Source organism: Meleagris gallopavo, chromosome 25 (genome assembly GCF_000146605.3).
Source record: "Meleagris gallopavo isolate NT-WF06-2002-E0010 breed Aviagen turkey brand Nicholas breeding stock chromosome 25, Turkey_5.1, whole genome shotgun sequence".
Taxonomy (NCBI): domain Eukaryota; kingdom Metazoa; phylum Chordata; class Aves; order Galliformes; family Phasianidae; genus Meleagris; species Meleagris gallopavo.
Genome location: NC_015035.2, coordinates 2,785,128 through 2,796,987, shown reverse-complemented (window position 1 = coordinate 2,796,987; position 11,860 = coordinate 2,785,128). Strand labels below are relative to the sequence as shown.

General features: G+C 42.9%; 1 protein-coding gene across 3 annotated transcripts; it reads right to left on the bottom strand.

Annotated features, from left to right (window-relative positions):
• Positions 1 to 3,664: 3,664 nt before the first annotated feature.
• LOC100543387 (claspin) lies at positions 3,665 to 11,260 on the bottom strand. Of its 3 annotated transcripts, none has more exons than XM_019622796.2 (16): positions 11,061 to 11,260; positions 10,309 to 10,511; positions 10,083 to 10,147; positions 9,468 to 9,673; positions 8,908 to 9,068; positions 8,585 to 8,811; positions 8,237 to 8,351; positions 8,086 to 8,164; positions 7,684 to 7,772; positions 7,047 to 7,211; positions 6,828 to 6,949; positions 6,621 to 6,748; positions 6,328 to 6,439; positions 5,560 to 5,642; positions 5,170 to 5,331; positions 3,665 to 4,962 (listed from the first exon to the last, which is right to left on the bottom strand). In XM_019622796.2, exons 1-16 carry the CDS (start codon positions 11,196 to 11,198, stop codon positions 4,849 to 4,851), a joined length of 2,169 nt encoding a protein of 722 aa, XP_019478341.2. In that variant the 5' UTR covers positions 11,199 to 11,260; the 3' UTR covers positions 3,665 to 4,848. The 3 variants fall into 3 exon arrangements, with proteins under 3 accessions (XP_019478341.2, XP_031412658.1, XP_031412659.1); XM_031556798.1 differs by having other exon boundaries at positions 8,237 to 8,348; XM_031556799.1 differs by having other exon boundaries at positions 9,468 to 9,670.
• Positions 11,261 to 11,860: the final 600 nt, after the last annotated feature.

Genomic DNA, 11,860 nt, shown 5'->3' with positions numbered 1-11,860 from the left:
TGCTCTGTGCCTGCCCAGGGAATGGGGGGTAGGGACCCCGTGTGCCCCCGAGCATCCTGCAGCTGGGCAGCACCCCCCGGCATTGGGCCGGGCAGCGGGAGTGAAGGAAGGAAGGGAAAACTGCTTTTCTAAGCTGGTATTTAATTGTGAAGGGTCGGGGGGTGTTCAAAGCCCTCCTTCAGGCTTAATGTAAAATAGGAATGTGGAAATACCACCTATTAATATCTTGAGTGCCTCAGCCATTAATTACACTTTCTGCACAGAAATCTGTCTCAACTGACCCGGGGGGCTGGAAATTAGGGACACAGCAAGGCTCCAGGCATCAGGGAACCTTCCTTGGGGGCCTCTCCCCATTAATTACCACCTGGAATAGCCAGAGGGCTCCCGGCACCTCCTTGGGCACTGTGGGTTTGGGGCAGTGGGACGTCGCCCTATGAGGGCATCTGGGGCTGCTCCTCCATCACCACCTGCACGACCACCATCAGCTATTGGGAATCAATGGGACGTTGCAGGGGGAGCAGCGCAGAGAGGGTTGCATGAGAACAGCCTCGAGGAGCAGGGGAGAAATATGAGCTTCAAAATAAAGTTAATCACTTGCAAAGCGGTTTGCTTCTCGCCCCTCTGCCACGCAAAGCAATCCTGTATGTTGTTTTGTTTCATTACAGAAATCGTACAGATTGCTGCTGTATAGAGGAGCATTGCTGGAGTTGGCCATAAACTGTGCTTGTGGACGATACAGGAGCAAATAACAACCCGCCAGGACTGAACATCTGTCCAGCTGAGCACACACCGTGTTAGCATTCGTACTAACGACCAGTAGTTGGTAGAGAACAGAAGTTTTGCTTTGCAGCTCACCCAATAAAGGCAGCCCTGCTCCCCAAGGCTTGGGGGTATTTCCCAGGGAGACTCCGCATCAGACTAGAACATGGTTGCCCTCTTCCTATTTCTGCTGCTCTGTTTTCCGTGTCTCCTTTTCTAAGGGGGAAAACCTGAAGGAAAAGAGAGGGGTGCTGAACACAGCACATCACCTGCCTGTTCTGAAACCAAACACAAGCAAAAGGCCCAGAGCTGTGCTCCATTCATCTCTCCTGGAGAATGGGTGCAGCCACTAACAAGGGTTAAAAGCCAGCAAGGGGAAAGAACCAGGACAGGGCTGCTCCAGAGCCATCCCCGTCCACATGTGAGTGGTGCCTGGGGCTCTTTCTGTCCTTTAACCCTCACAGTGGCTCTGGGACAGCTGATGGGGGACCTGGGGCAGCTGAGGTTCGGTCTGTGTGCTCAGCACCCACCACACACACGCCTCTCTTCAGGTGTCCACTCTGACATCGTTTTTCACATGTTGGAAATACAGATGATTTTAGCCTGGGTCCATCTGGCTTCCCAAATAACCTGTCTGTTTGATAAATAACATAAATTAAATTAGACAAGACAAACAGTTTTTTTACTCTCTTCCTTTCGGTCTCTTGGCTAAAAGAGGAAAAGAAGACATGATGCAGTGAGTGCCTGGAGCCCCACGGAGCTGCACAGCAGCAAAGGCAGTGATTATAAACGTGTCTGCAATGTTAACCTTTAGTGCAGGACTGTTCCTTCCCTCTGATCTTAAGTTCTGTTTTAGTTTCTTTCCCTCCATTCAGGTTCCTAAGAAGCCCCGCAGGCAGTGCTGTGCCCAGCTCCCAGTGCAGGGGTCACACTGGAAGACGCAGCTCCTTATTGGGGATGAAAACCATGCATCCCAGCAAGAGCTGGCTCTCACACAAAGACAAAAACGACCGCTAGGAACGAGCCCAAGAAACAATCAGATGGGAAAAGCAAGGAACCGAGCGGTGGGAGCAATTCCTGCAGGCTCAGGGTGCTCCGGGGAGACGGTTCTGCCCTTGGCTGCCCTCCCTATGGCTGCGGGGTTCTCCTTCCCACCCCTCTGCTCCTCTCATTCCCACCCTTTTGCTGCTCTCTGCTCGGCCCAGCATTCAGCTCTTCCCCCCCCAGTCTGGATGGCTCTCGGCGCTCCCTGCAGCAGCAGAGGGAGATTTCTCTCCCTGTTAACACGAGTGCAGTCAGTGCCAGGAGGGTTGAGCAGAATCGATTCTTGAAAATGAGAAGGCAAAGCGGAGCAAACGTGCCAGACAGGTGGGGTTGGGTGCAGGGAGGATGCAGAGCAGCCCCTCACTGCTGCCTCCTCCAGCACTGCACCCAAGGCAGGATTCCTCCCACACCATGAACTGCTCAAGTAGGGAACAGCAGGACTGAACAAACCCCAAACTCCTGAAACACCGCGGCGGGGGAAATATTTATTCTGAGCAGCCATCACCAGAAGCCTTCCAATGGAACACGGTCCAATGTTGGAGCTCTTTGTGCCCCATAGTATTTTTCTGCTTGGGCGCTCAGCTCCAGACCATGCAAAAAATCTTCCTGGAGGTCAGCTCTGCTCAGAAGGGCCAGCAAAGCAAACAGCTCTGCGGCTGCTGCAGGCTGAGCAGGGCACTGAGAGCCCCATGGCACAGCCTCTGAAGGTGCTCTTCCTCAGCTGGGCTTTTAAATCCTTCTAATGCAAAAATGCAGCAATTACAAGTCTAATTAGGGAAGAGGCTAATTGAATTCTTTGCAACATCACAGAGCATGGAAAACTGCAACAATTCCCCTTTGAGTCAGAGTATAGTTTGAGCTTTAATGTAAGCCCTTCCTCTTCTGCCAGGGGAAGAGCATTCTCTTGCTGCTCCCTAGTGGTGGGCAGATTGGCAAAATTACTGAAAGATGCTGAATTCTGCAGCTTTCAATGCTTCTGTCCAGTAAACCTGCTGAATTTGCACAGCATAGAAACCAGTGCAAACAACTGTTGTAGAGAATGAACTGTACGTTAGGAAACCTCCTTTCAGTTATGCTGTCCTTCAGAGGACATCTGACACAAAACATTTGTGCTGCCCCTCTGACCTCACCTTCAGTTCCTGATTTAGAGGGACTCAGCAGCTCAGGCCCCCGTGTGCAACACTGCTCTCACCCTTTGCACACTCACCTTTTGGCCCCAGTAAGAGAGGGCTCTCAGCTGGCACAAGGTTACCATCACAGCTGGAAATAAACCACTGAGTTGTTTTTCATTGAAAAGCAGCTTCTGCTCACACAGAGCACTACAGAAGCCAAGTTACTGCATGTGCATTGCCAGGAGCAGCGTGCCCAGCTGGAATGAATTCCAGCCTTGCTCTACATGCAACCTCAAAGGATATTTGAGGAAAACAAACCAAAACCCAACTATTCTGGGAGGCTGGTTGAGATGCCACACCTGGGCCACAATTCAAACCCAGGTCTGAGCAGTGGTAGGCATGCCTCGAGCCTATGCTGAAGTAAGTTTTGTCCAGGAACAAAACCAAAACTACTGAAGCAGCAAAAAGAAACGTACTTGCATAAAGTTCTTAGCCCTAAGAAGACAACCTAAGTCAAAGACTTGAGGATCTGAGAATTTATGCCCCAGTGAACACCAGGGGGTTGTTCTGTTATATTCCAGTGGCACTGCAGCTGTTCCTTGCCATGGCCTCAGCTGTGGATACACGAGATGGCAAAGCAGCAATGGAGAAAAACAAAACAACAATGACAGAAGAAAACAGAGGTTAGCATTTTTTAGGAAAAAAAAAAACAAACAAACAACAAAACCAAACCCATGCACACAGCCAAGTAAAATCCTGTACATTAAAAACCTGTTTTATTGTGAAATTGCACTGCAATTGGTACCATAGTTCTTTATAAACATAATATACAGTAAAATATTTTACACGTCACACACTGGGCATATGCTTCAGATGTTACAAAATGTACACAACTCTCTGACAGTGAGCAGCCTCAGGATGTGACACTGCCTTTAGTTCTACAGAGCAGGCCACTGTGCTACCATAACATGGCATCTAATTTAAACACACTCAGCATCTCCTCAGAAAGGTCAGAAATGCTGTGTATTCCACCTCAAGTTTCTTTCACACTACTTAGAATGGCTGTGAGTAATGGTTCTTTATTCTAATATCCTCCTTCCAGAGAGGGCTCTTCACTTCTCGCTGTTCAGAACCAGATTATTTGTGATGGCAGAGCACAGTGTGGATGAAAATCGGGGGTGGGATAATTTACACCACTTTTCAGTTGGGCAAAAAAAAAGCAAAAATTAAAAATTAAAGCTCCAACCTGCACATCTCCTTTTCCTCTCCCACATCTGTTACTCATATGCATGTGTATGAATATAAAAAGGAAAAGAAAATGTGACAGACATTCCTATCACACTGCCTCATAAAAGGCTGGGGCCCTTTTTTTTTTTAAACATAAATTACAAATGTAAATTAGAGCTTCTGAAGTTATGAAGCTAATAAATGCTTAACAGAAAATAAGACACTGAAGGAAGCCACGGCTCCTTAGTACTGCAAGTGCAAACAACAGACATCCTAACATAACTAACACTGCTTTCTTCTTACCTAAAACTGCAGAAATACTTCACCTGTGCCTTGAGCTAACTGCAGCATTTCTGCATCACACCTATCACACCAACGATGATTCCAGATGAAAATGTAACACTGAAACTTGTCTACCATCCTCACAGAATCTCACAGCAGTGTAAGTTTCCTTAATGCTTAGACCAAGTTTGCATTCATTCCAAGCCAAGCATGGATTTTGTGCTCCCAACTGCCATGGAGTGCTAAGTGAAACCAGAACAAACTTGACCATTGCTTGAAAAGTACTGGAAAGAAGAAAGCAGGAGCAGAGAGAACAACGTACAGCAGTTTGTTTACCTTCCTGATGATTGCTGGCTGAGATCTGCAGATCAGCCTGCAACTGACAGAGAGACGAGATGTAACTTCTGGCCCTACACAAAAACATTCAGCTCTCCAAGTACTGGAATATGCTTCGGCTTTGACTCGTTTGCTCTGTGCTGTCAACCCTGGGTCGTTTGGCAAGAGATGTTATTGCTGCAGAAGGACCTCTTTTTTTCACCTAGAGAGGAAGAGAGTACACATGAAGTACTCCAAGATTAAATTCTGAATTATGACAGAGTTATTTGGTGTGAGATCACATTCCTGCACAACAGGAAATCATAGAGAATATTTAAAACAGCGGTGCTCTTAACTATTCAGCAGTGTTTGGTGTCTGTATGTTCAAACAATCTGCAGAACTGGAGCATACTCCTACACAAATCTTTACCTGATGTTTTGATTTCTCCTTTGCCTCTTCATGCTTGTCTGGGGAAAGTGTGTGAAAGACAAAATTCCTGGAGTTCCGAGGTGCATTTGGGTTAAGATCTGACATCGCTGCTAGTTTCTGAAGGATATCTTTGGGTCTATTCAAGAGAGACCCATTTTTAATCTGAAGAACAAAGAAATGTTGCATTAAACCACTCACATGAACAAGATAGCTCTTTTTAGCAGCAGATTACCCTCAATAGAAAGGAATGTTGTGTAGCAAAATGTTACTTGCTACCACTATTTCCTCACTATCTTACAAACCACTCATAGGTGGAATCTAGGCTCAGCTGACTCTGCAGTGTCCTTCAGATGCAGTTTGGAAATATCATTTTCCAGAACCAATACCAACCTGGATGTCACTGGCAGGTCTGAATGCTTCAAATGGGTTCGTGGGCAATAGCTTTGCATCTTGTACCACTACTGCAGGGCTTGCTAGCAGAGACAAACAGGAGAACATCAGTTTCTGAACTTAGTTTGGAAGAATATAACTTTATATCAAACTGAGAAATTTAGAATTGACAACATACTGTAGACAGAAAAAAACCCAACAACCTGCACTGAGCTATCCTACGAGCTGTTCAGCTGGTAAGATTGCTCTGGCAATTAGTACTGCCATTTAGAAGGGAAAATTTGGTTTTGAAACAATTCTGCACACTTGAAAGAGTCACGTTTTTACTACAATCAGGGAAAACCTGAATGTATTTTCAGGACCTTACAGTTTTTCTTTAAGCCACAGATATTTGGAGAAGCTGCTAGGAAACATGTCACTTAGAAGTCTGTTTGTGATTTAAAGGATGACAAACGAAGAGTGAGAGACTAAAAAAATGCAGAGGAATTTACTTTCACTCCATAGCACTTGTTTTCCAGAGGTAACAAAGTATTTTATTAAGTACACACCATTACAAATAAGCTTGCAGACTGATGTTCTCAGTGCTTTTCTATCTTTATCTTTTTGAAGCTCAAGTGACAAAATCTTGGGCTGGCCTAAGAAAACTAGATGCTGGGGTTTGCTGATCCCTAGCCTGGCTCCCTGGAGACTAGCTAACAATGACTGGAAGTTAAGCTCTCCTCTTTGGTTGTCACTTCAGAAATTAAAAAAAAAAAAGAAGAAACCCACCTCTCTTCTGTAGGGACTTTGCAGTTACTTTTTTGGCTAGTTTCATGAACTGACTGTCTTCACCGATCTCCTCCTCCTCCTCCTCCTCCTGCTGCTCTTTATTTTTTTCCTTCTGTAGCAGAGAAAAGATATTTTGTAAAATTGAAAGAGCTCGTATTAGGAATGAACATTCAGTAATTTAAGTAGGCCACGTCTTTCCATTATAAAGATAAATCTGTGAATGGTATTTTTTCCAGAATGTCACAAATGGTACAAAGAAGGACTGAACGAGATGCCCTTCTGGTAGCTACTACCTGCTCACGAAGCCACTGCTCTCGTTCAAATCTCTCTTTCCTCCATTTTACTTCTGTTTCATCAAACTGTTCATTTTCATCTTCGTTATCAGAATCCCTCTGAAACAAGTCCATCTGGGAAGCATCATCTAGAAAAAGAAAAAAAAAAAAAATCACACATCTTCTCTCTAACCTTTCATCCCATCTCCCCATGGATCAGAAAGGCACCTATGTTTTTCCATCTGAACCTCCTCATTCTGCCAGGGCCATCGCTGTGCAGGTCACCATCGATGAGGTACCTCTCTTGGTACAAGCGTAACTGACGCTTGTCATCATCAAGCACTGCCTTCCTATCAATGCAAACAAAAGGGAGAGGGTCAGTGCACATTACATCTAAGAGCCATAACCTCACCACGCACACAAATGTACACCAATGAGGCCACTGACATGTGTAGTTTTTGAACTTGACTTTCTAATTCCGCTTCGTTAGGGAGTTCCTCGTCAATAATCTCTTCTTCATATTCATTCAGGTCTTCTCCATCATACTCATCCTCACTTCCCACGTCGCTTCCTGACAGCTCTGCCTCATCTTCCATGAAATCCTCCAGATTTCTGCCAAAGAATGTTAGAAGAGTTTAGTTTGGTAGATCAATTATTATCATATAAGTCTTCTGAAAGTAAGGTCTGTCTTTAGATGTAAGATTAGCACATATTCTCAAAGAGAAATCATGACTCATAAGACCTGAGAGTTCTTGCACATTTACATATAGAGCCTGCCAACACACAACCCCAAATTATTGTCATCCATTAGACTGCTTGTCAATTGCTTGCCAAATGTGACGATGATAACTGTCAACAAGATGTGTTGCCTACTAGAATGAATAAAGACCTCAAGACTTGAAGAATGACAGTGATACATTGCAACCGTGTTTTGGTGAAGAAATTCCTGCACTGCTATCATCCTGGCCTTTTCATTTCCCTCTGTAATGGAAATTATAATGGAAATTCTCTCCAGCCAACCAGCAGCACAGTTAACCCATGCAGTTTGGCAGCATCAATGCAAAAAACAACCACCAGCACTTACAGTTTTTTCTTCGAGCCCTCTCTATGTCTCAGTAGTTCTTCTTCATCACTTACTTCTGCTTCTTCACCATCATCTCCACTCTTTTCATCCTGTGAAAGTTCATGGGAATGAATTTCTATCTAAAAGTGGATTGCTTTGTAATGATAGCTTCTTCTGTCCTTCAGTCCATAAACACAGAATAAAACAGCAGAGAACTTAAAAAAGATTTACTGTGTTAATATTATGCTATTCTGGATCTTAAGTTGACATTTTAAATGGTCTAAATTGCTTTCTATTTTTTCCATTACCTTGTTCTGGATGACACTGCATTTTGCATTGATAAATATATTAAAAAATGAAGTAGATAAGCTGAGTTCTGAGTCAGAATGCCACACCATTCTGCTTTGCTTTATCATTTCATACCTCTTCACTATCAAAAGCATTGTCATCTGTTACAAGCTGAAAGTCACCAAGCTCCTCGTGCTCCTCATCTTCCTCCTCCCTAGGGGAAAATGAGTGAAATGAGACAACTACCACTAGAAGCTTCTGTAAATCCCTGAAGAATAATGCTAACCTGTCCGTGGGGAAGGAGCCTGAACAAAGTGCCAGTGCTTCTGCCATTGGGTCCTCTAAGTCACTGTCTTTTTCTGCCTTGGAAGATACTGATGATGCCCACGTTGGAGAATCTGCTACAAAAAAAAAAACAGTGAGGTGACAACTTACTAGACAGGTACGTTTTAACTTTTAGAATGTCAGAGTACATCTTAGAAATGACAGCTAGCATGCACCAACAAATTATTACAGCTCTGAGAAGTCTCTCAAGTTCCACATTCTGCATTATTGCACAGAACTGGAACGAATGTTAGTGTAAAGCTCAGAAACCCAGTCAGCAGCAAAGCTGGGGGTAGAATTCAGGACATACTCTGAGTCACAAATTTTCCAGAGCAAAGATTGAGCAGTTCTTCCATGTTTTGTTTCTTGTTGCTGCTGGTACTTGGCACGTGCTCGGCTTGACTGCTAAACTGTCCAGAACACAAGTCCAATAATTCATCCATGTTGGCATCCATTGCATTCTCATCCATACTGGCAAGAGTCAGCCTGTGCTTTGAGGACTGGTATTTATTTCTGTGTTGTCCAACATTCAAGAACCTGAAAGAAAGCCTGCAGTTAGCAAAATCTTGCTGTCCTGTATGTTCTACTTCTGTTACAGGACACCAAATATCATCCTTTACATCTGTAACTTACCCATCCGCATCAAGCAGCTGGCTCTGGGTGTCATCTTCCAGAGAAAATTGAAACTGGGATTCTCCAGCCCCTGGAAATAAACTCTTTGGTTCAGGGGAGGCATTATACAGGTCCTGGGAATCTTCTATGGGAAGAGAGGGCTCAGACATCTTTCCCGAGCTCTAGGCAAAAGAAGGTAAAATAAACAAATTAATTACTTTGCAATCCTAGAAATCAAAAGCAAGAACCAGATAAACATTTACAATATTTTTAGGGATAAAAAGAAGTTAAATATTTCCAAGTTGCTCTGATAAATCCCAGAGTCGCTGAAGTCAAATGCTGTGCAAATATATTTAAAGCAGACGTATTTCAGAGATCAAAAATCAGATTACAGCATCTTCTCTTTGAAGCTTTAGGGACATTTTAAACTCCAGGGACGTTTGCTTTTCTGAAATCTTTCTCATACAATAGCATTTGGCTAGATGCCTTCTTCTTGTGTTATTTTTTCCAAAAATATGGCAGGATAAAATACATTTATTCATCATGTTCATATAAGACACAGACAGGAGAAAGAGCCTTACCTTGGAAGCAGAGCTGATAAAACTTGTTTTGAAAAAACCTGGGGAAGGTGACCTGAAACCTCCTGCTGCAGGTAAAAAGTTCCCTCCACGCGACATCTGTTTGTTACAGGGCTGATATGATGGAATCATGGAGCCAATCAACTCAAAGCTGCTGTTGTGGCTATTCTCTTTTGCTGGTGTTGGTAGAGAAAATGAATCATCATCTTCTGAAAAGAGAGTTTCAATATAATGCTTATTTTCTCTTTGGTGGTCCAGTATAACCTCAAGATACTATTTTACAACATTGACATCTTGTGAAGAATTCAAGATTTTATGCTTGATTTTTTTTCCATAAAGGTTTCATATTGCACTTTTTGAAACTGAATTTAATCTTACTGAATTTCGATTGTTCATTTTTTTTCCCAGCATTACTTTGAACTTTACTTTCCTCTTTTTTTCCCCTCCATCCTCTCCTAAGTTTTCAGTCATAACTTTCATAGTGATACCATGAGAATACACAGCTAATGAAATCAGAACAGTGTCAAATACAAATCCCAAATATCTGAAGAAATATCTGTATGTGCCACGTGAAAAAAATAAAAATGAAGGCCAGCTAATGTAGCACTTCTACTTTACCTGACTTGGTAGGTTCTTTGTCTGCAGCTTCTTCGCTTTCGTGTTTCTCATCAGGAAGAGAGTACCTGTAATTAATTAAAAGAAAGGTATTTGTTAACATACATGAGATTAAGTGCCATTATCTATCATGCCTAACTGCAAGAAATGAGGTATCAAAATATCTATTAGAAATACTAACCATGATTAAAATTGCTCAAGAACAATTTTTTAAGTTTTGTTGTCTTACCCCATTTTGGAGGAGCTGTCCTTGAAGAGCATCAGTGTAGACTCTGTTGAAGGCAGTTTGGGAACAGAAGCACAGTCCACAGATTGCTCCACCTTTTCTCCATCAATTGACTCTCTGTCAGTTTCTTTATCACCGTCTTCAACTTGTTTCTCTTCCAAATCTTCATTGTCTTCCTCTGCCTCATCAAGCAGATATTCCACAGCCTAAAGAACATCCCCAAGTACAGCAGATACATTGTGATTATAGTTAGAGCTGTCACCCTTCTTGCAAGTGTTTTGAGAAAATGTTCTAACATATGGAGGAGAGCACTGAGTGACACTCAGTTCTTCCATACCCCCATTGGACTCTAAGACAGCTGGCACAGAAGTGCTCAAAATAGGCTCATTATTCTGACCCTCTTTAAATACAAAAATCTGTGGCAAACTCCACCCCAGGTCAGACAGGTATGCATCCATTCCACAGAAATTGTCCACTGCTAGGAACAAGGCCAGACATTTATATGAGTGACACCAAAATTTTTTGTACATTAGCTTTTAATGCTTTTTAGGCAAATAAATACTAATAAATTCAGTTTAAAATACTAAAAAATCTGTACAAGATAACCATAGGGTTTTGTCTTGTTTTGTTGTTTTCTTTTCTGAGAAGATTTACTGGCAATCACCCAATATTAGGAGTGCACAAAAGTCTACTTTCATTGAGGAGAACCAGAATGGAGAATCTGAGTGGGTGACGTGAATATGTTGCACACAGACCTCATGATCGCCTTCCTCCTCTTCCTCAGACTCATCTGTCATCTCTTCCTCCTCCTCCTCCTCCTCCAGCAGCTCCTCATTATCCAGTTTGAACAACGCTTGCCGTTTCTGGCGCTCCTCAGTCCTGCGGAGCTTCATGGCCTCCTGGAGTTTTGCTTTCAGCACTTGCAGCTTTTCACCTGGTCAAAAATGAATGAATTCCTGTTTCGGATGCACTACACTGAATCCTTAACTTTGTCGCTTCCAAGCACCCCATCTAGTGCCACTACACGTGTATCAGGGCAATTTAAAAACGACTCGTTTTCAAATGTTTTTAGGAATTGATGCGTCAGCTGGAAGGGAAGAGCAGCTAAAAATAGTGCATGCCCATAGGACTGCCCAAACAATTTATTTTTCTTTTCATAGATACTGTGTGAGAGTCACATTCCACATTTATTTTTCTCTGCAAATATATATATTTAGGAGCTGCAATACAGAATTAAGGAAGCACAGGAGATCTACGAAGTAAGAATGGCTCAAAAGGAGCCTGAAAATTACCTTTAGAAGGGCTGATGGAAGAGAAGAGCATGTACATATGTTTATATAAAAGTTTGGTAAAGGTGGGGAGAAATTCAGAGAAGCAGTTACAAAAATCTGACTGTGGCAACCTGATCTACGCTGACCAGTGCTATTTAAGAGGTCTATTAAGATTCTTTAAAAAAAACAAAAAAAAAACAAAAAAACAACAGGACACACATTAGAAAAACATTCCTTCATCTGTTTTTTTGTGGGGCAGCAGTAGAAAAAGGGGAAACAGGGAA